We start from the raw sequence: 26273 nt of genomic DNA, 5'->3' as shown, positions 1-26273 counted from the left end.
CTAAATTAAATAGTAGATTATAAAACAGTAAGATTTAACTATGTAAGTAAAAACATATAATTTTAATAACCGAAAATTAAACGTTGCACATTTTAAAGGTGGCATACACCCTAAAATAATATTATGTTTCGAATCGGTTGTGAAAGAAATGATCTTGGTAGTTGATTCCAAAATTTTGGTAATTCTATAGAGGAAGTAGACATTCATTTGATTGAGTCGCAGCTGGGTGGAAATAGAAGCGAAATTGAAATGATGTTTCAAAAGAAGTCAGTTCTTAAATATTAAATTATTCTTATATTAAGTAAGACAAAAAAAGTAAAAACATTCAAATGGAATAGCCAAAAATAAAACGTTGCATACCTTTAAGGCGTATGTCCTTTCCTTCCTAAAAATAATATTATATATCAAATCGGTTGTTAAAGAAATAAATTGAATATTAGAAATTGATTCTATAATATAGGTTGCTTTACAGAGTCAGAATCAGGAAGAAGAAATACATTTTTCCCTTTTCTATACATCTGTATAGTATATGCTTTCCTGCTTGCCAATTTTTGCACCACCGTTCGAAAACGTTTTTTGAACATTAAGCCCCCTCTCTTTCGAGCACTTTCCCCTGGCCTACCACCCCATCCCACCCCCCTTTGGTACACCTCGCTACATAATTTCAACAATATGGGTGTATTTTACGTTCGCCCACCTCCGAGCACCACCCCCTCTCAATCCACGAAAACGAAATCAGACATAAAAACATTACATTACAAACCCTTATTTTCCACACTCGCACACACACTAAAAAAAGAGGAAGGAAAAAGCCGGCAATCGCAAGGCGAAACAGCCGAAACCAAAACTGAAACTCAAAGTGAAACTCAAACTGAAACTGAAGCAGAGAAATCGCAGGACTCAAGGACGTGGGGCGAACACGGGGCGAGTTCTCTGCCATCGACAAGGGATGCAAAAGTGAGTGCCAGATATTAACCCTCCAGTGTGTTGGTGTGTCCTGGAGACGCAGAGGTGTGTGTGCCCAGTGCGGCAGTGTTGGTGAGCCTTTGTGCGATGTGTTTGGGTTTTCGCCGTGCTTGTCAATCCCGTCGTGCCAAAACAAACGCAACGAGCATTTTCGCCGATTAGAAGGAAGAACCATCCGTGAGTGCAACGCGAGCGGACGACGATTCCGCGTATTTCCGCTTATCCCCGATACTGATAAGAATTAACCATATATATACTAATTAACTGGAATCGAAGAAGAGAAGAAATTATCGCGAATACTCGGAATCTGTGCCAGCAATTTACGTAGATTGTGGACTCCAGTGAATTCAAGTTATACTTAATCTTTTTATTCTGCCGACCGCCTTTGTTATTGTTTGCGGCTGCTTCTTCCTCTTCTTTTTTGGGGGGAATAGTTCTTTGTGTTGGTGCCCGTGCGAGAGTGAGTGTGTCAGTGTTTGTATCTGTGAGTCAGCGCAAATGGCAATGCGCATCTTTGTTTACCCAAAAAATCTGAGGCTCTCCGCAGAAGAGATGTTCACAAAGATGTGGCAGTGAAAGCGGCGCCAAAATCTTAGTCTAGTGTTTTTCTTTGCCTTTCCGGCCTTTGCCTTTGCGAAACAATGAACAATTCGTTTGATAATTTGCATGCCGATAGCGATGGTCGAATCAGCGGCAACAACAACAATGGCAGCAGCAATGCCAACACCAACGATGGACCCAATAATGACGGCGACTCGGACGAGGAGGTCATCGAGGGCATGGCGCTGCTGGAGGGCAACTATCAAGTGCTGCGCCAGTGGGTGCCACCCGCCCCCAACTATTGGGATGCGCCTCCCAAGGCCATCATCAAGTCCGCCGAAGTCAGGTAAACAAACGAGTCGAGGCTGCTACATGCAACATGCAGCATGCTAAGTGCAACATTGCGGCAGCAACACCGCGACAACGGCAACATGCTTATGCAATTAGGAGCGCAGTTGCCAACGCCACATTTGGCGATTGCCTTCAATAAGTTTTAATTAAGTGCTTCGGGTTTGATTTGACAGCGCATTCCATTTTGCTGCTCACAAATTGCACAGCAATTAACTCGAATCAACTCTTTTCAAGTCTAAACTCGAGTTTAAGACTGCACTAAGAGAAATGAGCAGCAATGTAAGCATGTCATTCAAAACATACTTAAAAAGATTTCAAAACATAAGATCAAAGCAGAAAATAAAATTATCGAAATGATCGATATAACAAATCAAATAGATTGATGTGGTATCGGGAAAGTGTTATCCCTTATTTTGATTGACATTAAAAATATCAATATAATCAATATGAAAGTGAAAAACTTTTATAATTTATTTTCTATATTTCTGTACACATCTCAAATACCTCTGATTATTTTAAAATATCGAATTAATCGATATAAAATCGAGAAAAGTTATTATTCCTTTTAAAGCTCTTTCAGGGGGTGTAATGGTTCCAGTTTGTTTTCGGTAAACATGTACGGTAGTAAATTAAGAACGGAACATTATCTTAATATTTCTGTAATTAGTTTTTAGTTTTCTAAAAATCTGAAGGCTCTGTACATGCAAAGCTCCCATGGCAACGACCTTCAAGTTCGCCGAAGTTAGCTTCTTTTCTTGTTTATATATGTATGTATTGTCTCAGAATATTTTATGAATGCAGGAATCTTTCTTAATCTGTTTTGATACAAACAAATCCATTCAAATGTCACATTTTTATATTTTCACTTAGTACAAAAACTGCCAAATTGGTGGTAAAATCATAAAGACCATGTGCAACTCATGAAAATTTTGGGCAGTGATTTCTAGCTTCGGATTCGATTGCACCAGCAGACCTCTCTAACGGTCCAAGGCAGCAGCCGCACTTGTCGCCACGGCACTATTCAATAAAAGTGCAGTTATTTGTAACGCACTTTTATGGCCACACATGCGTGGCGAACCCAAGCCCCGGCGATCTGGACCGGGCGGGGCGGGTCCAACCGCCTGAACAAGTCCAAGTCCCGTGTCCGGCCGATGGAAATCTCAATGGATTTGGCCTCGGCGCTTGACAAATAATTTTCGCGTTTTAACAGCTTGCAATTCATTCAATAAAAATTTGATTATTATGGGCGTCATCAAATGCGGCGAACAGTATTTGCATGTCGAGCAGCAACTAACCGAACGCAAATAAAATCGTTTTAGTACGTTGGGTACCCTAGTATTTCAAGTGACAGCGGGTGTATTACTTTAATGTTTGATTGAGAAAATAAGAGCGTAATATTTTTGTTTGCTAGAAAACGATGCACTGAATATTTATTTAGTACTTACACGCTTCAAATATCTATCAATAATATGAGATGCTGTTATGTGTAACAAATCAGCGTCTATAAATCTTGAAATGTTTAAGAAAACATCTTTTTATTTAAAATTAAAACCGTCTCTATACACTCTTTGTGTAGACACTTGAATATAGATAATATACTTGCTGATAACCAAAAAGTCTGATCATATTTTCTGGACTGAACTTTCTCTGCATCGATAATCTTCAATAAATCATTAATTAATAAAAACAAGAAACAAGAAATATACAAATTTGTTGACAGACACATAATATCCATCTTGTAAATCCAAACATTATATAGATATCAAGCGTTAGATACATTGTTGTTGCTGAAATCTTTGTTTATAGAGTATTAATATTCAATTATTTAAATGCAGGGTATTTCGAAATTTCTTATGTACTTTGCACTAGATTAGTTTGTTCGGCCTAACACTTTTATTGAGTTGAGCCAAATTAATGGCAAACGGGTATGCAATTCAGATTAAAATGGTCGATACATATTTAACAGATATACTTGTGAATTTAATATTTAAGTTTTTATTGTGAACAAGGGTATTTTGTTCATGCTAAAGCCTCAAGAAATTAAATGTCTTTGAGTCTCATAGAATTCCTTGCCCCCTCCACCAACTCATTTCTGCATTGATAGCGCGCAAACAGATTGTACGGGTTTATTTGTCTGACAATCCGTCCGCCCGTCGATCCGTCCGTCCGTCCATCCGTCCGTCTGTCGGTTGTCCAACTTCACTCAACGAGCGCCACAGTTGGCGTCTGGGTCCTGAGCTCCAGCATGTGATGTAGCTGCTGTTGTCTCACTGTCAACACCAAGAGGTATGCAACGTGCAGCTGGCGGGGGAATCGCGGGGGCAACTGTGTCTTCGTCGTTGACAACTGCAGCATGAGTCTGCGGAATTGAGTTGCAGTTTGCAGTTTCAGTTCGCCGTTGCCATTTGCTGTTTGCTGTTTGCTGCCTGTTGCTGGCTGGTAAATAATAAATGCGTTGCTTGAGAGAATGCGAGATGGGAAATCAAAATGCAAGCGCTGCCAGATTTTCAGCTGGATCCACTTGAGGCGGCGGCGGCGGCAACAATGTCCCCTGGTCTCTGCATGGCTTCGTTTTGTTTTCCTCCGCCGGGCCGTTAAGTGCAACAGAAGCAGCATTGTTGCCAGTACGAGTATCTTTTGCACGTTCTCAATATGCATTTCTGAATTACAATATGTTGATTGCATTTCGCCGGCACGTAGATGGAACACATGCACTCCAGGGCTTCCAGCCGCCGTAATAATGATGAGTATTGAAATTGCCAACAATGCAGTGCATTTCCGCAGCTCAAGCCCTGTTCCCCTTTCCCTTCCCTTTTCCCTATCAGTCCCTACTCGGCTTCCTTTTCTGCGGTCTGACGGCCTTTGTTCTTGGCCAGGATCCCTCCCTTAGCGGTTTTGTTTCGGGCTAAATTACTTTATACTTCTCTACGGCTGGTTGCCAGGGTAATTGATATGGCTTTGTTTCACTCGACTGTTTTCGCCCTTTTGTTAAGCGAAAAGTTTGTTTCTGGGATGGCCAACCCACCAGCCAAAGAACCTCATTTCACTTCCTCTTTTTGGGGCTAAAGGGTATATCAAGCCCCAAACCACATGAAAGCTCCACCTCGACCTCCTGCAAAAACCGCAGATGACATAATTAATGAGCCTTTGAACCGTCCATAAATAAGGAATAGTTCATATTCAGTTGTTGCTAACGTTGCACATGACTTGTGTATAAATCAATTTAATATTTCTCCTCTTCTCGTTTCAGGTAAGTTGATATACGACAGCCACGGCGACTCCTTTCTCTTTGTGGGCTTTGTTGGCGGTGCCAGTCACAATGGCTACATCAACATCAAAATCAACAACAACTTCTAGCCAACTTGTTTGAATTGTGTGAAGGCGGCACGTCAATGTCATTGAGTCTTAAGGTAAATGGCCAGGGAAATTCAAATTCGGGTTACGAAAAAAGGCGAACTGCTTGGGCGAAAATTACGATGACTTGTCACACGAGCCGGGTTTTCTATTGGGGTTTTCGGTGCAATTTGGTGGGGATTGTTAGCAAATTAGCACACCAGCCAGCCTCATAAATTGCAATTTACAAGGAAGTGAGTATGGGTAAGGAATTAGCTTATAAACTAGTAAAGCCCACTTACCTAACGAGAAGTTAGAGCTAACGATAACTTGTATTAATTTAACAATCAACGAATCCTACAAAGTTAAGGGTTTGATTTTATAATTATGTACTAAGTGGCTAGGGTGTCAATATACAACTTTCTGGATAGATAAATAAGTAAATCAGAAAAACATTGGTTCCTTCTGTCAACTAAGGCAGCTCCATACTACATATTCGCCAGCTTAACACTTTTATATCATACCCCACCTTGAGAACTCCGAAACCAAGAAAATCCATAATGATGAGGCCCACGCAGCACTCGGTCATACACTCCCTGGCCAAGATCTCGCAGGTATCGTTCGACGATGGTTCGCAGTCCAACAAGCACAACTTCATGGACGACCGCGATGATGAAGAGCAGCCCGAGAACAAATTTGTGGCCAACGAGACGGTGGAGGACATTCTAAAGGAGGTCCTGCGCACCCAGAACTTCCAGCTGAGACAGTCGGACAGCCTCCTGGATGAGCACTGCCAGTCCGTTAGAGTCAGGGAGCTGAGGCTCAGGTCGGATCTGGACCAGGATCTGGACATGGACCCGCGGCTGCGCAACTGGAACCGCGTGCTGAAGGAGCGCCGGCGACTGCAGGAGCGGATCGCGCGGCAGACGGGCAAGCGGGCAGAGGACGTGCTCTTCAACCGCTCGGCGACCATCGACGAGGCCAGCAAGCGGATGATCCTGCGCGTCCTGGACACCGCCGACCGTTCTCGACCCCTCGACCGCCTCCAAGAGAAGACCACGCTGACCTCTTTAAGACCCCGACGAGATCCCGACCTCTGCCGCGAGATCAAAGAGCTGTACGCCGTAAAGCCGCAGTTGCAGGAGGTGGAGTTCATCGGGCTGCCGCAGGTCACTCAGCAGGAGCTGGCCGCCACCCAGGTGCCGCCCAACGAGGCAGAGAGCCAGTGGCAGCGCTCCAAGGTCCTCAGCGAGCGACTCGAGGCGAAGAAGGAGTTCATACAGAAGGTGCTGGAATTTGCACCCGATCTTCACGAGCTTCAAATCACGCCGGCAGTGGTGGAACCGCCCAACAAGGCGCCGCCGATCATCAGAATCGGGGAATCCTTCATGAGGCACATCTCCGGTGATTCCACCCCTGTGGAGGAGCAGGAGGAGGAGGACGAGATTGGTGTGCTGTCCTATGAGGAGGAGGGTGAGGGCGATGGGGAGCCGGAGGCTGGCAAAATCATCAAAGATGTCATCGAGGGCCTAGTGGAGACCCAAGATGTGGACGAGCCACAGGACGTGAACGGGCTGATGATCAATGGCATGCTCATTGATTACCGCAATCCTATCGGTGCCACCGGCAAATGCATCAATATGATGCTGCAATGTGAACCGTACCAGCGCTCTGTCAAGATGCTGTTGGACATCCAGGTAAAATCTGGACTTTTTTTTACTGAACATTAAGCCATTTCTAATATCAAAGAACTGCTACTAATTTGACCCTACATTTCTTTCACCCAACAAAATGGGCAACTTCTTAGTTATTCGAGGAGAAACATTCTTGAAATCAAGACAAAAGTTCTCTTGAGTTGGTTTTTCAATATTAAGGGATCCTAAAAAAGGGATGAGAGTCGACTTGTTTTTGGTTTTTGGGACGAATGTAGTTTCTCAAACTGAATAGTCCTCTTTTTTCTAGGCTTAGTGTTCCATTGAAGTCTAAAAGACTTTAATTGTGCTGTCTGTTTTTATGTATTCCTTTTTTTAATGGGAATCAGCCATTTTTAAAATAGCTATTTAATAAAATAATCTGGTTTCACACTTTCCTTGGGGTTCTTCGCAAAAGTCTAACAGACAAGCTAACAAACAGGCCGACTTCCCCACAGAATCTGAGTCCGAAGTTGGTGCATGTCTGTTGGTTGAGCAAGACCCGCCTGCGTTCCGATCGATTGCCCATGAACTCCGAGCTGGTCTTTGACCGCAGCGAGTTCATCCTGGAGCCGAAGGGTCGTCGTCTCGTCCGGGTGATGTTCCAGCCGCAAAACGTAGGCCTCTTCACGCAGCGCTGGTATGTGTGCATCCAAAAATCGCCGTTTTGTGGCACCCGACGCCTGGAGGTCATCGTCCAGGGTCAGTGCACCATGCCGGCTCCCTTTAAGCGCCGCCTGGAGAAACACCGGAGGGTGCCGGTGGACAAGCAGCAGAAGCTGCAGGCGCACAGCATCCTCAACATGCAGGCCAGCCTGGCGCCCATCATAGAGAACCCCCGACCATTGTGTCCCTACCAAAGAGCCCTCGACGAGCGCGAGGTGTTCAATGCCCAGAACTTTTCCTATCGCTGCGAGCGGTACGAGGATCTCGAGGCCCTCAAGGAGATATACGCACTGGCCAAGAAGCCCCGTGACCGACCCTGGGATCTGAGTATCGAGACCCTGCGGCACTTCATCGGCAAGCAGCAAAGCCGGTTCATGCGCGAGAATCTCCACAACCGACTTGTGGCTCTGCTTCAGCCGATGAAGTGCAACAGGTGCTCGACTTTTCCCCTCCTGGAGCACAATCCCCAGCGGGAACGGGCCCGCTTCATCTACGTGCGCGGCACCGTGAGCAGTTTCGTGGACGAGTGGGAGGCCATGGCCCTCAGCCTGGATGAACAATTCTTCAAGCTGGAGCTTCTGCGCTACCTGGGTGAACCTTCCCTTCAGGAAAACGGAGGAGTGACCCAGAAGAGCCGCCAGCTGGATCCAATTGAACCGAACGAGGAATTAAAGATCGTGGAAGTCATCTCTAAGAGAGTCAGGTCTAGCAAATACCTGAAGGACTCGCTCTACATGCAGACCTACAATCTGCTCTGCGATGCCGCCGAGGACATTGTGTCCGTCATCGAAAGCACCTCTGACTAAGATTCCAACTCATTTCAACTGTATTGACTACGATCAGAGCACAACAGTTCTCGTTCTTATATATTTTTAACGTGTTTCAACGGCATTACCCAAATAAAGCAAAAAAAGTATTTATAGAGGATGTAGAGATCCTTTTTTTTTAATAATACAACAGATCGTCATTTTTGGAACATTACATTTATGCTCTAACTATTTAAATAAACTAAAAGCAGTTTGAGAAAATAACGATGAGCTTCATCACAGAAACGGTTCCTCAACACTGAACATATCGGTCCTATAAATGTTATTAAAAATTATCGCTTCACAAAAGTAACAATATTGTGCCGAGGTTTTTAAACAATATGTTGTTTATAAATTTAATTCAATTAAAATCAATTAAGTTTGAATATTGCTTGGGTAAAACATTAGTAATAATTATGTTTAATTATTTTGCGAACACTTTGTTTTAACAAAGTTATATTTGGCTAGAAATTTAACAATACTACAAGCTGGCTTGGGTGCTTCAATTTGTCCTACTTTGAGTCGGGGTAACACCATTGACAAAATATTCTATATTTTTAATAACATTTGAAGTTAACATACAAAATACCCAAACTCTCAGGAAATGGCAAACCAAAGAAGAAGTTCACATTCGCTGGGGGCGGAGTGCACTACGTTCTTAACGGACTCCACGTTCACCAACAAAACCCCCGGCTCCGAGAATATTTCGAAGTTCACACTGGCCAACATGGTGACGCTACCGTCCTCCTTGTCGCAGCCGACGACCCGTTCGATTGCGCAGGCGCAGCTTAATGCCACCTCGCCCATGGGCAAGTACACGGAGCGCATGGTGGAGGAGATCCTGAACGAGATCTTCCAGGAGCGACGCGGCGAGTTCCCCGATACCTCCTCCTCCTGCCACCTGGCCGACAAGGCATGGCCGCGCGAGGAGCAGGAGCCGCACGTGGACAAACGCCTCCGCTACTGGAAGGAGGTGCTGCAGCAGCGCAGGAAGATGCAGCAGCGCGTCCAGCGGGAGACGGGCAAGCTGGCCAGCGAGGTGCTCTTCAACCGCCGCTCCACGCTGGACAACCGCGATGGGCAGACGGTGAAGAGGATCCTGGACTACGCGGATCGCATGGAGTGCGAGCGACTGATGGGTGCTCCAGTTGCCAAACTTGGCGACCGGCAGGATCCTTGCACCTGCCAGGTGATTCCCGGTCTAGAGGCCACTCCTCCGCAGGCTGAAAAGCAGGGCTACAAGGATGTGGAGATCATTGGTCTGCCCGAGGTCAGCAAGCGGGAACTGCTGGGCAGGGATGCCTTGGAGCAGAAGCCTCCACACAGCTGGCTGCAATCGGAGTTCCTGGACGAACGACTGGAGCAGCGCTTTCCGGCCATCCAAAATGTGGTGGAGTTCTTCCCCGATGTTGACGCCTTGCAGATTAAGGGTAACTCTATTCGAAAGCTTATAAAGCCTCCAGATACGGTCCTTATGGAGGTGGACTCTCTCCACACGGTGACCAACAGTGACAGCCCATTAGTTTGCTCAGAGGAGTGCATCTGCGAGTCCTGTGGGGCCACAGAGGAGGAATCCACGGAGGCTCCGCCTGTCGTGCCGGAAATTGGATTACGGGTCAATGGGGTAGACTACGTGCCGGGTGAGGGAACCAGTGGAGGGATCAAAGACTGCTACGAGATCCTCACCCGGTTCACGTGTAATCCATTCAGGCGACGGCTGAAGCACGTCCTGAAGCTGACCAATATTGGCCAGCAGACGCTCTCCTTTTCCTGGAAACAGAGCACTTACTACTACAACCGTGGATCCCTGCTCCTGGCCACGGACAACGAGTTCCACTTTGACCTGGATGGCTTCCGGCTGGCGCACGGTGAGACGCGGGACCTGGCCGTGCTCTATCAGCCACGCAAGGTGGCCATGACCATGGAGTTGTGGCTGCTCCAGGTGGAACCACGTATCTTCTGCGGCCGGCAGGAATCTTTGCTTCTCCGCCTCCATGGACGCTGCTCCCCGCCGGCGGACTACATGGCCAAACTACTGGAGTGCCAGTGCGCCTGCATCTGCAAGTCGGATGCGGTGGCCATGGGCAAGCTGACCACACATCTGGGTGCACTGGCTCCCTTGGTGATGCCTCCTCCGGCTTGCTGTCCCTACGATCGACCTCTGGACGATCGGGAGACGTTTAACGCCCTGAATCCAGGATATAACTGCGTTCGCTTCGACGACCTGGAGGTGCTCCGTGCTTTCTATCATCGCTTGAAGAAGCCAAGGGAGCCACTGTGGGATCTACGCCTGTCCATGATCAAGGACTACATTCTGCGGATGAAGAATGTGTTGGAGCGGGAGCAAATCTTTGCCGAATTTACCGATCTTCTCTCACCTCTGCTGGGATCCTCTTTGAAAACCCCCTCCTCCCAGCGGGATGATCAGATACAACGTTCCCGGTTCATCTACGTGCGTGGTGTGATCTGCAATGGAATCGCCGAGTGGGAGGATCTCATGTACAACGTGCAGGACTCATTCTTCAAGCCGGAGTTACAGCGGTACTACCAAAGTTTGCTCGGCGAATCGGAAGAGGGCGATGGAGAATCAGATGGGGAAGAGCCTCATCAACCAAGGCCAATGACGCCCATCGACAAGGAGAAACTCATGGAAATTATTGGAGAAACGGAATTGGACGAGGAAAAGATCCGGGTGGCAGTGATGCGAAGCTTATACAAGTCCAAATACTTCCGAGACTCTCTTTACATCCAAACTTACTCACATCTGTGCAACATGTCCGAGGATATTGTATCCGTCATAGAGAGCACAGAAGCAGTGCCGTAGAGTTTAGAAAACTTCAGAAGAACTATAAGACATACGTGGTTTTGAGATAAGGATGCACAAATCAATTGTTTTCATATTACATCAAGTTTCCTTTTTAAACAGTAAAATCTGCTTCATGATTATCCTATCCAGATTGTAATTCTCATCCACCATATCTGTCTTTTATCTTACATGCTCTTGCCTTTAAAGTCAAAACACTTACATCAATGGTGACAATTTAAGCCCCGAAATCAAATAAATTATAAAATGTGCTCAAGTCCTACTAATCCAATGATCAAGGAGAATACCTATAACTCCGAGGGCAGCGTGCACCCTAATGGCTTGGCCAATAAAGTTATAGACAACATTTTGAAAGAGCATCCAGGGCGAGGTCTCTACGAAGAGACGTCTTCTTTTGGGTCCTCGACAAGTTTCCCATCAGGAAAGTCCAAGGCCAAAGTAGACCGTCGCCTGGATTACTGGAAGAACATGATTATTCAGCGTCGGGCGTTGCAAGAGAGGCTACGAAATCAGTTGGGTAGAACTCCGGAAGAAATGGTGTTAAATCACCAGGGAAAGGTAGTAAGCCATTTGGTGAGGGGCTTTGTGGAGACTGTAGGACTACCCAGACACTCTGCTGCTGAGTTGTTGGGAAGGGAAAACCCCAAAAAGGGGGAGGAGGACGATTGTTCGACAGAGCTACCACCCAACATCTGTAACCTAGAGGTGGTGGGCAGAAAGTACAAGGATTGTCATGATGTTGATGTTCCCCGCCCAATAGCAAATGTAAGGGACAGCTCCACTGTGCTCTCAAGGTCAAGTGGAGGGGGCGAGGTCGTCCAACCGATTCAGGCGATCCAACAATCGTCCACCGGACCGGGTGTCCGAATCAACGGAATACATTACTGGCCTCATGTTCCAGAGTTCTCGCCCATTGTGGACCGGACCTTCACCAGCCATCCCTTCCAGCGCCACCTGCGCACCATCGTTCGCATCGAGAACTGCGGAAACCAAGTGATTCGTTTCTTTTGGAGGCAGGTCAACTACTTCTCGAACAACGACACCCTCATGGAACCCGACTCCGGGGACTTTGTATTCGATGTGACCTCCTTCATGCTTTTTCCGGGCGAGTTACGGGAAGTTACGGTTCTGTACCAACCTCGATATGTGGCCATTGTAAAACAGCGATGGCTACTTCTGACGACACCACGCATATTCTTCTGCCGTCCCGCGGGCTTCACGTTAAACCTGAATGGTCGTTGTACTCCGCCCAAGGAGTACTTGGATCGCCTGAAAATGGAGAAGCTCCAGGTGATCCTCTTTGAGCCATGTTTTCACCTGGATCAGCGGAAACCGACCCTCTGTCCATATGAACGGGAGCTGGAGGACCGAGAGGCCTTCAACCGGCGCAACAGGAGCTTCCAGTGCCGAAGCCACGAAGATTTTGTGCGACTCTTGGAGTTCTACAGGCGAATAAAGCCTCTCCACTCAGTTTCTTTTACTCCTTGCTGGGATTACAGTGTCCACTCGCTCATCCACTTGGTGTGTAATGGCCAGGACACTCGCCAGCGGATTGAGCACTTTTCGGAACTAGCCCAACTGCTCGACGGATTAAGAGGAACATCTTCATTGCCACTTGGCAGGATGGACTCTTCTGAGAGAATAAGGAATCGCTGCCTCTCTAAAGCCATCTATGTGCGTGGAATACTCGCCAGCAAATTAGAGGAATGGGAAGAGCAGGTGCAACTCCTTTGGTCAAGGATCAGCAAAAGTGAAAGCAAAGACTGCCTGCAGAAGGCCAACCACTTTAACCGCTTCAAGTGCTTTAAGGACTCTATCTACATCCACTTATATAGACTCATCTGCAGTGCGGCCGAGGATATTGTGTCGGTAATCGAGAGCACAGCTCACATCTAGTTGTCACCGAGTATACATACATAAATAAACTGATCAACAATAAAACACTTAAAAATACAATAAAAACTATAAAAATGGAAAGGCGCAGTGGTCTTGGTTCGCGGCACCGCTCGTGGATGCAATCCTTCCTGAAGGCTGCAGGATCCTACAAGGAACCCGAGTCCCAGAAGAACGTGATGGACATAAAGTCCGACTCCACCGCGCTGGAATTTCGCCAGCGCAGAAGCCTCAAGGACGTGAACGACCATGAGGGCAAGAAAATACTGGACGACATAATCCAGGACATTTTCGACAAGAAGGCGGGCACCATCACGCTGTCCGAATCGGAGTGTTCGCTGGACGAGGACATGCGGGAGTCCATGAGCATGGATCCACGCCTCAAGCTGTGGTACGATACCCTCCAGAACCGTGCCACCGTCCAGGCGAAGATCCAGCGGAAGTTGGGCCGCCGTCCGCACGAGATGCTGATCAACGTGGGCGGCACAGGGGCTCCTGGGGATCGTGGGACCGTGGAGCGCCTCCTTGACCTCGCCGGTCGCATGAACCCCACGACCTTGGCCCAGAAGAAGCCAGCCGTTCTTCCTGCCCATGTAGATTGCCAGTGCCGAGAACTGCCCGAACTTCAGGAGACCCTACCACGGGCTGAGAAGAGCGGTCTAGCGGAGGTGGAGGTTAGTGGTCTAACCCGAGCCACCAAGCAGGAGATCCTGGGCACGACGCACCTACCCCCAGAGAAGCCCAGCCAGTGGATAAGGTCAAGAGTGCTGGAAGAGAGCATTGAGACTAATAAAGGTGACATAAAACGCGTACTGCCCTTTTTTCCCAAGTTGGACAAACTGGAAGTGGTGGGGAGCTGTCCCATGCAGGATATTCTCCACCATGATGACCACGAACAGATCGAGCGAGTGTCCTGCAAATCCATTTTCAGCCTGAGCAGCACGTCGGAGATCCTGGCGGAGGATGAGCCAAGGCAGGAGGACCTCCAAAAGGCCGAGCCTGAACAGGAATCTTTTGTGGCTCGTGCAGCCGTCAAGATCAACGGCGTGGTGTTCTTCAACTCAGGCAGAAGAAGTTTCCTGCCCGACATCGCGAACGTTTTCTTCGAGTGCCACCCGTTCCAGAAGGAGGTCAAGGAGGTGGCTCGCGTGGAGAACGTAGGCGTCCAGGTGCTCACCTGCCAGTGGGCCATCGCGGATTGCAAACGTGTGGGAAAGTGCATTGTCCAGTGCCACAACTTCCTGATGTCCCAGACCACCTTTACGGTTTTCCCCGGCGAGGAGGTGGTGTGCCGGGCACTCTTCCGTCCGCGGTGTTGCTGCCTGTTCAAGCAGCGCTTCGAACTTCGCATCTTTCCCAATGTAACTGGATCAGCGAGAGGCGTTTTTGTGGCCCGACTCACTGGAAGATGTGTTCCGTCTCCGGAGTACACAAACAAACTAGAGAAGCTGCAGAACTCGGTCACTGACAAGTCCAAGAAGCGGATGGCCGATGACTTGACCCAGTTGCAGGCATCCATAGTGCCCCTCCTGAAGCCCCCCGAGGTTGTGTGTCCCTATGAGCGAATATTCGACGAGCGGGAGGTGTTCAACGCCGAGAATACGGGCTACAAGATCGAACGCTTCGACGACCTGGAGACTTTGAAAGCCATATATCAGGATCTGAAGAAACCAAGGGAGCCCGCTTGGGACCTACGGCTGGAGACGCTTCTTGAGGTAATCCTACGGCTGCCGGATGCCAATGAAAGGCAGCTGCACTTCGCAAAGCTCGTCGAGGTTCAGGAGCAACTGAAGCAGGGCGGAGGTAAGGGATCCCTAACTCACTTCAGTCGGAATGATCAGAGGACTCGATCCACGTTTATCTACGTGAGGGGCTGCATTGGCAATGGCATTCAGGAGTGGGAGGAGATGATGGCTTCGCTGGAGCTGAGTGGCCTCCGGTTGGAGATTAATCGCTTTCAGGTCAAACAGCAGGAGGATGAGGAGAGCGCCAAGGAGGAGGAGGGCTACGAAGAGTCAGAACCGAAGTCCTGGATGCGTCAGCTGAGAAAGGAGAACCCCTATCTGTATCTTCTGAAGAAGCTGCGCTCCAGGAAAACCTACAGGGATAGCCTCTACATGCAGACATACTCCCATTTGTGTGACATGGCCGAAGATGTGGTCTCCGTTATCGAAAGTACCCAAAATGTTTAGCTTAGGTTTTAGTGTTAAGTCCAAATTTAATGTGTCAGTAAGAAAACTCCCAAGAAACAACGAAAAACTCCCCAGGGATGGGTCTATTGATTTGGAAATCTATTAGCTTGGGCGGTATGGGAAACTATTTCCCTGCCTGTGGGGACACACCTGTGCCCCTGATGTGGCGCTAACTTTTCCCATTACGATGGCCCTTTATGGGCCAACGAAATTGCCCATTTCGCCAGGAGGAGGAATCCTGGGCCCACACCTCGGAATCCAACCCCCATCAAGCTTAATGGCGCGCAAATGTTGGCCGGAAAAGTTTCGCAGCCGACTTCGATTTGAGCTAGTTTGCTAGTTTGCATTGATTTGATGACACTTTGGGGGCTATTCGATTCCACTAATAAACGGAAAACGAACCCGCCCCATCCCACCCAGAGTTGGCGTGTCAAAAAGTTGTCTGCATTTCGTGGGGCTGCTCTTTTGACATTCCCTTTCAACGGTGTCTGATGAATTGTGGCAAAGAACGAGGCCATTATGCTTTGCAATTAGCCAAATTGATTTTGTGATAGCGTCAACACTAACCTTAATCCGTATTCTCAGTCTCAGTTCATAGAACATATCCATTTGGGCCCTTATTGGACTTTAACTAATCGGCTGTCATTTCCATTTTCGTTTCAGGTAAGACAAGTGAACAAGCCAACATAAGAAAACGCATCCGTGGGTAAGTCTTTGGTGGCCGGCCCCTCGGGAGCTTCACACGCCGCCAATCCTCGATTCCAAATACCATAAATCATGCTTCATGGGGCATTCCACGAGGTGTGCAACAAAAAGCGGCAGGCAGAAACGCAGTGTTTCCGTTCACACTCGGAGTCTAATTAGCCCACAGACCGCTCTGAGATGGTACTAATGTGCGGCCTAATGATCTCCAGTTGAAGATGCATGGTGACCAACTAACATGGTCATCGGCAAATTAACCTTGAACCGGCCACATGGCCAACACGGTTGACACCGCACTTTTTCTCATTTTAAAGCCAGTTTATTTTAGATGTTGAGAAATATGTCTTCTTGCTGAGCGAAAGATTAAAAGTGGGCTGGCCCCAATTAAAATTCCATAACGTAAATTTCTCTTTTTGTTTTAACATATAAAGACAAATGTAATTTGTAAATGTCACTTGATAATCACTCATCGGTTTTTAAAAAAATCCTATTTCACGATTTCTGTATTTTAAAACTTAAAAGATATTCTTTATTTGCCAGACACAGAAATGAGAATGAGATTTTGGGTAACTTTCTACTCCACTTTACTCAGTTTCATCAAAGTTATTAAAGATCTAAAAAACCGTTTTTAAAAATCCAAGCAACTATTTCTTTAAGATAATTTTTAAAGGTTGATAATTAGCTGAATTTACTTTTAACAAAAGTTAAAAACTTATAAAAAATATTCATGTTTTAGTATTGCCAGCTCTACGTCCAGCTGACGGTTCGAATTGGAACTATTCCAAAAATAGGCCTTAAGAAATACATTACACATTTCTCTACTTAACGTGGGTACCTGATGTAGAATTTACAATAGAGACCACTTAAAATAAAGTATTTTTAGTTGCCAAAAATAACATAAATACTTGATTAAAATTTTTTGGCCATGATTTTATATTATACAGCAAAAGATTAATTCTTACATTTTTTTTGCCAAGTATCTTCGTTGAAGAAGTAAAAGAGAATGTCAAACTCTACGGGGAATCGTACTCAATTCCACATGTACGTCTAGATTTGTTAAAACAGAGTGTATACTTTTAGGATGATAATATAAGCATTGATGGTATCGAACACGTTTTGTGTTTGAGTTGCAGCTTTAGTTGGAGCTCAATATAAAAAGGATTTAAAGTTACTTTGAGCAAATTATATTTATCAAATAAAAAATTGATGGCGCTTACAAATGTCTTCTAAGATCTCAAGAGATATTCAAATTTTACTCGGTAACAAATATTTTTGATACAACGAAGCCGATTTGAATAATACTTCATCGAACACGATCCACAGCCGGGGATCCAACCCCAGAGCGATCCACATCTGTGGTGGTTCGATCAGTCTGAAAGCGTTGTCCGTTGCGAGCGGTTTACACCTGGCAACAGGTGCGCATTGTCGTCGTAAAGTCCGCCTGATCGATCGATCGCTCGGGTCTTCGTCGATTTCGGTCCACGCTATCTTGAGCCAGATCTGTCATTTACCGTTTTCCAGCCAGATGATCAGAGCAAAGTGCACAAAAACCACAAAAATGAAAAGTTGCTAACTGAATTTACAAAAATTGCAAAAAATAAAATTGACAAAAATAAGTGAAGTGCAATCAGAAATCCAGGGCGATCCCTATCAGGGCCAGGCCTTTTTGTCACCCGGTAGAGTGCTCCTTCTTTGGGCCGAGTGAATTTATTCCCCAACTCGCGGAACGTTCAATTATGCTAAAAGCATGGGATAAGCCAAATGGCCAAGTGAGGTGCGATTTAAGCCAGGTCTTTGCCTGGGGATTGTCAACGCAGCGCATTTCGTTCGATATGGATACAAGCGGATACCCAAACTCTTCCCACAGATACAAGCCCCCTCAGATACAGATACAGATACACATGCCGATACCAGCAACAATAAAATTACATTAAAAAATCAAATGAAACCCGAGAGCGATTGATATGCGAGGCACAGGCGTCTGGCCGGCTGCCCTAACACAATATTTTTATGGGCTTATCGAGTGTCGAGAATCGGTTAGCTTAACCAGGGTGTGTTTGTTGGTACTTGGCCAATAATCCCATGACACAATGGGCAAACGAAAGAGTTGAGCAACGAACTCGGGGAACATATTCGTCAGTTCGCCGGTTTAATGGCTTTCATAAGCCTATGCCCATTACAAGTCAACTGAAGTGCTCAGCTTGATTTATTTAGATGCGTTAAGTTTTAATCGCCGTTCGCGGCGCACTTTCACCATCCTGCGGCAGCATCGCGGAATGAAGTCATAACCAAATAGGCTTACGACCTGCTCCAACACATAAAACATGACTCGTCTGGCCATAAAAACACTTGGCCAAAGCCCGAAAATAATTTGATTACCGCGCAGTGCGCTCTGCGAGCGGCTTTCTCCGCTTGATCCAATTAGTAGTGCAGATATGGCCTGGGATCTGGAGACCTCGAGATCTTGAGATCTTGAGATCTGAAGATCCGAACCCGGCGGCTGCCACCCACAGAATTGTAATGAAACGGACCTACTACATACATGGCCTGCAATGTGTCAACAATGGCTTGTTAGCAATTGCCTTTGAGCCAACTCTGTGTGTGTGTGGGCTCCAGACATGGGTTTTGCAGCTGAAAACACCTTATTGACAAGAGACATTTGACTCGAACGTGTAGGCCGGGGTTGAAATTTATCTCCGATTTCTAATTGCCTGACATGCCAATTTGAATTTAAAGCGCAAGCGATAGTGGTTCTCAGTTAAAATTCCAGCGAGATGCATGTGTATACATGTGTTAGCCATAAAGCAGCAACGGAACACTGCAATTCACCATGGTCTTTTATGGCCCGGCCAACTAAATCAATTTTCGCACTGGCTCGGCTTCGATTCCGGGCTTTATTAAGAAATTCTTCATAATTATGTAGTGTCGGCCGGCGGCGGTTTGAAATAAAACTGTTGTTTATGGCCGAGTTGCGGCAACTAGTTGGCTCAATTATGGCTCTGCTGCACCAACTTTCTCCCTCACTTTGGGCCAGCTGCCACGGCTGCTTAACCCCAATCGACGCCTCTAACTGACTAACTAACTGGCGTGTTAATTTGTTCGCCAGTTTCCTCGGCACCAGCCATCCATCCACAATTACCGGAGCATGAAGAGATACTCAGATCTACTCAGTTTTACTCAGATTCCGAGATACAAAACAATCCGAAAGAATCCCGCCTCGGAATAGATTGGCCACTTTACAGTTAACGTTTAGGTTTGGTTTTTTGTTAGCATAACAAAGGTCTTCGAGTGGGTCAACAACCTAACCTTCGTTATGTCAATCTCCCTCTTTTGTCCCACCATTTGCATACTACACATGTCTCACGTCCATTTAAAGACGTAATTAAGGAACTATTTCTCATCATTGGCCAGCGAATTTCGGTCTTAAATTAATTAGGCCGCGTTATGAGCTTTTAAAGCGGGAAGTCGTAAATAAATATTGGTTCCGTCGTATATATATGCAAACGCCAATTTGATCTGTCATCCTGTCAGCTCGCGTTAGTTTCCCAACCATCTTCCAGGCCGATAAGAACGGGTTCCCCGGAAAATGGAGCAACGTTAGCTGGTTTCCTTCTCCCCGACGTTTTTTGATTGCATTTGACATTTAACACGAGTGCGCTGCAGATTAAACCGGCAACCGCCCACAAGGTTTCGGTTTTGGAGGCGTGCCCAGCTCGATTTTCATTTTCACTTTGTTTTCCAGTCTGGCAAAAATCAACCGATTTTCGAGCTGCCTGCGATCGGGTTTTGTTTTTCTTGCAAGCTCAATTAAAATTCGAGAAGGAATTCCTGAGCAGCGACAATCAATTCCAAGACAAAGGCCGTTTAACACCCCACAAGCGTGAGATTACAATCGGGTCCAATGAAATATGAGACCCAGACAATGGCTCATTAGATCGCTTGGCTTTCGGCCAAACTAGTTTGGCTGGCGGGCCTAAACTGTGTAATTATTACGGGTCGGCCCAGCCGCAGCTTTCAGAGGCTCGAAATTATAGTTCGGCCGTAAAATAGACAAACAAGTTAATCCATTAGCGAATGAGACATCTTGGCTAGAACCGGGAAGAATCCAGCTATTAAGTGCATATATCTCATTGTTTCTTATTGTCTATCTGGCGGAAACTTTCGTATGGTAATATCGGAAAATGTGCCAGCTGCCATTGGGCCATCCGACTGCATAATAAATTATGAAATTTTACAGTTGCAGCCGCGGCTGAGTGAGTTGTCACGTCTGCGGCTTTCTAAACCACTTAGGTAGGCAGTGATAAGTCCATAGATATGTCGGATTCTGTGATGCTGAATGGGATTCTTGATAACACAATTTTCAGCCCGTTGAAAAGAGGTTTTCCGAGGCGGGGGCTAGAGGAAAAATGCAGCTCAAGTGGGCGCATTACAAAAGGTTGAACGGTGAATGGATTTAACTGCATGCCGGGAAAGTAAACCAAGACAAAGCAATTGACTTTTTAACCTGCATTTGTGTAAATTACACTCGGAGAAAAAATCTACATAAATAGCCATAAAATTAATTGCTCCTGTCTGCCATTTTCCACGCAGTTACTCAGCCGCCGGCCATGAAAACTTGAAGCCCCGACAAATGCCCGGCAATAAAAGGCACCATAAAGCCACTTTATGTGTGTATGCCAAATGCAAAAAAAAAAAAGGGGGGTAAAAATCCTGGTCAACTAGGTAATTCCAACTGGGGATTGATGACAGAGCCGCCAACTACTCAAAACGAACTAGAGTCGTTTGGAAAATCACAAATAATAGCAATGTAAAAGGCAACTACTGTATTGCGGGGCATGCAAATTGCGCATACGCCTCGTTGGCACAGTCCGCAGTACGATTTCAATCAGCCGATGCCAGTGGGTCAGGCATTATCAGATATTAACGCCGGCAATTTGGCATCGGATGAATTACGCGACAAGCATCGATGGCGTCACTTACACATGTCGAACAACCGCCATCAATAAATACTAACGGTGCCTCGCGGCATCAGACTTCCCATTCTATAAGCCATCACCCCACCGCACCACTCCATCTGGCCCCTCCAGATCTTCAGATCTGCAGTCTTCCATCTTCTGTCTTAGATCGCCGGAAGTCTTTGTTTGGGCATTCGCTGGACCGGCTCCATTTTTGCCTTATGATTATTGTGTGATCGCGTTTTAATCGCATCGGAGCAGAGCAGCGCTCTTTGTGGCACATGTGAATCATGCGCAAGTGCCGCTTTTCCCATCCGAAGACCGGTTTCCCCCACTTACCCACTCATTGGGCTCTAATCACACCCGCTGTCTAACTGCAAATCTGGATGGGATCGCGTGCTGCGGCCCGACTTTGTTGCGGCTGGAAACCATCTTCCATTTCTGTGCTAGCCGGAAGCCAGTTGCTCTGTTTGGGCGGTTATGACTGCGATTGTTCTTGCTTATAATTCAATTAAGTGGATGTAGCTCTTCTTCGTTCTGAGCCTCGAATTCCTTCCCCGAGATGTTGACTCTTCGAGGTGGAATGTTTACTCTTGTGTTGTTTGTTTGATGCATGCACGGGAAAAAAATATAATTGCCACTCTATTTGGATATCTTCAGTTCCATAACTGCTCTTAGGCATTCCAACATGAATATTCGCATTGAAACATATTTTTCTGACGTCTTAATAATATTTTTATGAATATTGAACAAAATTCACACTGGCTTTATGACACATAATTCAATATATTCCATATGAAGTAGAAAAAAACCTTATATGTCAGATCTTTTAGATTTTTTAAACCTTTGAGATTGTAAAAAGAAGTTTTATTATCTTGAGTCCAAGCAAACAAATCCAAACAAGAAACACTTAAAACTGTCATAAAGTTCGGTTGGCACTCAAAATGGTTGACCGTTTAACTTTTAATTGAGTTGTCAATACCGAACCGACATCGCTCCGTTCTTGTACCTTGTGATCTTTGATCTCTCCAAGGCTTCGGTAATCTGATAAACATTGCCTCCGCTCTTGATTGACAGCCTTTCCCTGGCATTGATCTCATAAATATGAGCCCAGACCTCGCTTTTTGTCGACTCCATTAAGGCGGTCTGCGGGCACTAAGCTAAAAGCAGCTTAATGCACTCTGGGATGCCCAGATACTCACAGATAGAGATAGCGATGGAGATAGACAAACATACACAGGATACATATAGCATATACCAAACAGTACGTGGATGGGATGATGGTAAGCTGCAATTGCTGCTAAGGCATTTGGCTACCACTCAAGCAGCTGCGGCAGTCAGCGCTGATGATGATGAAGATGAAGATGAAGTTATTATTATCTGACAAGGGCATCGCCGCCAAGGAAACTGCAGTGGCTCGCACTTAGCAGCGCTGTTTTCCACGTTTCTACATTTTCCACCGATACCTGCCTCAGAGGCTACGTGTCTGCCGTCTTTATTAGAGGCGTGACTAATCGGCCCGCAGCTCGATGGCCAATGTCTTATACTCGATGAAGATGGCCCGATGGCTGACTGGGTGCCATCATCATCTCTGCTTTTGGCCATTAGCAGTGGTAAGCGTGTACGCTTCGCTATTTGCCTTACATCCAATCACTATTAAGGGTTCAAGCTGCCAATTTCCAGTGTCTACACAAATTTGATTAGTTTTCCTCGTTGGGCAGGCGAATTCAGCTTCCGTGTGCGGTTTGGGGAAAGTGTTAAATTTATGCCTCGGCAGTTTTCATCTGGCTCGAAAGTAAATTATAGGCAATCGATCAAGATGGTGGGCCTTTGTCTAGTGTCCGATTTCTAGTCGAGAAAGTCGAGTTTTCCTCGGGCTGTGTTTGTATCTGTATCGAAAGAAGTGGTATTGAGCGGGCTCAGAAAAAGTCACAAAATAATAAATTTTTTAAGACAATGAATCTGTGGAATTATTCACTTATAAAAATTGAAATTAATCGGAAGTGCTTGTATTGATTGGATGTGTTTAAAAAACCCCTGTTACCTCGTAAACTAACTAAACTATATATTTAAAGAAATTTAGGCCAGCTTGAACAATTACAAAAGATTCCTTAAAAGTACAAAAACAAAGCGAAATAAATTTTCAAAGAAAAGTGTATAAACAAAACACAAACAAGTAATTAAAGTTCCGCACGAAGCTGAATTTACTGCAGAAATTTACAAACCGAAACACAAAAGCGACCTAAAAAGCAGCTACAAGTACAGAATGTCATTGCTAACAAGAAAAGAGAACGAGAACTGAAAAATAATTACGGCCCGGGAACAATAATAATAAGCAACATGAGCAGCCTGACAGCAGGAGGAGGAGTTGCAGGAGGAGCTGGCGGAGTTGCAGGAGGATCAGGGGCAGAGGCTGCTGCCACTGGCCAGGCCACAGTCACTGCCACTGGAAACATGGAGCCGGCGATGGTGCCACGTACCGCCAATTTGCTGGCATGCAAACAATGGTGGCGCGTCTGCTTTTTGTACGGCGACCAGCAGAAATATTATCGACAGCTCTATAGCAAGGCGGCGGCCCAGCGGCTGGCGGACGCTAATCAGGATCCCGACAATGGCCGCGATCGGGACTACGACACCGTGGACTGCGATCTTATCGCCGGGCAATTAGATGCCGCCGAGGATGCGGACGATGGCATCGATCTGGGGGATCATGGGGGGACTCCGAGGAGCGGTGGAGGAGGGGGAGGAGGAACGGCGCCATCGGGTCGTCCGCTCTTCCCGCTCTCCTCCTCCCCGCGACGGAGCAAGAAGCTCCTGAGATCCCTGCGAGCCCATGTCCGCGGGGAGAAGTCTGCCAAGTCCACCACCAATGGGTCCACCAATGGATCCACCAACGAGTCCAGCGAGATGACGCAGAGGAATGCCAGGGTGACCGTCCTCGATGATCCCTTTCTCTTCGGCATCGACGCCGATCACCTGGGCGATCTGGTGGTGCGGGGCAAGCGCTACAGTCCGCTGGACGCCACCGAGAATATGGCCAAGTTCTATGGAGAGCAAGAGGGAGCCACGGCCCAGGTCCTGGAGATTATCGAACAGGAGGAGGATCCTCCGGTGGAGCAACAGCAAGAGCTGGAAACTCCCAAGCCCGCCCTGCCGCCCAAGCAGAAGCAGCAGCGTCCTGTGCCGCCACTGCCACCACCACCGGCGAATCGGATTACCCAGCTCCAGGATCAGGATAGGGACCTCCAGCCTGCAACACCACAAGTGCCCCTGCAACCCCTGACCGCCGGCGATCTTCAGTTTCTGAACCTGAGCCTGCGGCACCGCAGTTTACCGCGCAGCATGAAGCCGTTTAAGGATGCCCACGATATCAGTTTCACTTTCAACGAACTGGACACGAGCGCTGCCGCAGCGGAAGTGGCCACAGGAGCCGCCCAGCAGGAGTCAAATGAGTGAGTAGCCTTCCAAGTCCATTTGTCAAAAGCCATTTGGCCGCCCTTTCGTGGCCGCCTTTGCCCACTGCCACTGCTGCTGACAATTTAAATGCATAAGTTTTGCTGGCCCAATGATTGATTACCAGGAGCCAGGAGTTTAAGAGGAGTCTTGGGAGGCAGGAGACAGGCGACAGGCAACAGGAGGCAGGAGGCTGCAACTTGTTGCGCAAGACGTTTGCCGAGGCAGGAGTCAATGAACACACATTGCGTGTTCTGCGACCAAGACGAACCGCAAGATACACGCAACAAGCGGCAAGCAGCTAGCAGCAACATCCAGCCACTCGGGCAACTTGTTCTTGTCTTGGCGGCCTGAAACCGAAACAAAACCCCCGGAACAGTGGTCACACCCCCTGCGGAAATCAGAGCAGAGAAAGTGCACTGCGTCGTCTTAAGATCTAATCATTTCGGAGAGCTTAGAGATATTCTGTACACCACTGAATATTGCATAGCATAATAGCTTTTCCAAATACTAGTTGGTATTGAAAAACTATCTGCCTCATTTTGCAGTTAGCCTTAAGAAACACATCGCATTTCATCAGACCTTAATAGGAAATGATATTTTGATGGATGAATCTAAACCTTATTTTATGTGGTTTCGTTTATTTATGTGAACGGAGATACCACATATATTTTTTTTTGAAGAAACACTGAAATTTAATAAGCTTAAATTTAACTAGTTCAGAAGTATCAATTTATGTTAATTATTTTTTAGAATATATGATGAGTTTTGATGAGCTTATAGATTGTTTAGGAATTTATACATTTACTTGGAAATAGTAAGTTAATAATTTCTTATGACTAGTATCAAAGTTAAACAAATTTCAGGATTTTTTTCAAAAATCATTTTCTTATACTTTATAGAACCAACCCACAACTTGTACAAGATTAGGATTCAAATTTATTTGGAATATATGTCTTTAAGGCAAGCCAATTTCCAGCTTCTATCCGTATCTAGTTTAATAACCACTTTGCCCCAGTGTGCCTCTGGTTGACTGTCTGGTTTCGATGCGCTGCGTTGCACTCTGGTGCAGAGATCCCCCGTTCCGAACCCGTTCCCCTAGGTTCCCGTGCTCATACGCATCACTCACGTCGGGGCTCTGGGGCTCTGAGGCTCTTACTGTGGGTCTCCACTTACGCGGGCATTCTCGGGTTACGCATACGACGCGGTGCCTCTGGGCCGGCGGCGCACAAACGACAACTGCCAAAGTGTGATTTACCAGGGGCCTTTGTCCGTCCCTCGCGGGTCCCGATCTTTCGGCAGATCGGTGGCAGCGGCAGATATAGTATACCATATACTTGCATATGGCTGGCGAGGAGCTGGCGCAATTCGAGTGCTCTGCTCTGGCGAGCTCCGCTTTCATGTCATGATTTTGCATAATGCCATGCAAATATCGGGGGCCCTAAGCCTAAGTTATTGTGTTTTGCGAATGGCAGGCACGCAGCTTATGAAATATGGCCGGCGATTGTTTTCCCTCAGCCGCATGACATTTCCTCCTTTTCATTCTGCCAGGGAATGGGAATCGCAAATGGGGAGGCTTAAGTTGGGTTGGGTTGGGTTGGAAAACAATATTGGCATATATTTCCATGGACATTTAAGGGCTTTGATTTAGTATGCAGGCCTTTGGGAGCAAACAAAAGACTTAGGCAACGAACTCGCTGCTTGGGAAACGGAGTAGGAGAAAGAGCCACAACTCAATTAGCTGTTGGCCAAGCTCATCATGGCGATGGTGATGGCAATGAAGATGATCAACTTTGGCAACCACAAATTAGAGGCCAGAGCCACGTTCGGGAGCTGCATTGGCAAACGGCCTGCTAACAGGAACCGCCAGCGATACCAAGCGATTCGAAGCGATTCCAGCA

General features: G+C 46.7%; 4 protein-coding genes across 6 annotated transcripts in view; all 4 read left to right on the top strand.

Annotated features, from left to right (window-relative positions):
* Positions 1-26273, top strand: part of LOC119549785 (protein prickle) — a 73483-nt gene that overhangs the window by 24787 nt on the left and 22423 nt on the right. Inside the window, exon 1 of one of the 3 annotated variants that reach the window (XM_037858049.1) lies at positions 1608-1852. The exons of 1 other annotated variant lie outside the window; for it this stretch is intronic. In XM_037858049.1, the coding sequence (XP_037713977.1) occupies positions 1608-1852 (245 nt within the window). Of the gene's footprint in view, positions 1-1607; positions 1853-23001; positions 24372-26273 lie in introns of those variants that run through there. One more of the 3 variants, XM_037858047.1, reaches the window with a different exon arrangement.
* LOC119549787 lies at positions 5648-8462 on the top strand. Its single transcript, XM_037858052.1, has 2 exons — positions 5648-6887; positions 7340-8462. Exons 1-2 carry the CDS (start codon positions 5751-5753, stop codon positions 8351-8353), a joined length of 2151 nt encoding a protein of 716 aa, XP_037713980.1. The 5' UTR covers positions 5648-5750; the 3' UTR covers positions 8354-8462.
* On the top strand, positions 8882-11390 carry LOC119549786. Its single transcript, XM_037858051.1, has one exon. It carries the CDS (start codon positions 8958-8960, stop codon positions 11175-11177), a length of 2220 nt encoding a protein of 739 aa, XP_037713979.1. The 5' UTR covers positions 8882-8957; the 3' UTR covers positions 11178-11390.
* LOC119549788 lies at positions 11390-13103 on the top strand. Its single transcript, XM_037858053.1, has one exon. It carries the CDS (start codon positions 11424-11426, stop codon positions 13071-13073), a length of 1650 nt encoding a protein of 549 aa, XP_037713981.1. The 5' UTR covers positions 11390-11423; the 3' UTR covers positions 13074-13103.

This window comes from Drosophila subpulchrella, chromosome 2R, assembly GCF_014743375.2.
Source record: "Drosophila subpulchrella strain 33 F10 #4 breed RU33 chromosome 2R, RU_Dsub_v1.1 Primary Assembly, whole genome shotgun sequence".
NCBI classification, from domain to species: Eukaryota; Metazoa; Arthropoda; class Insecta; order Diptera; family Drosophilidae; genus Drosophila; species Drosophila subpulchrella.
The sequence above is the reverse complement of the archived record's forward strand: the minus strand, read 5'-3'. Positions and strand labels throughout refer to the sequence as shown.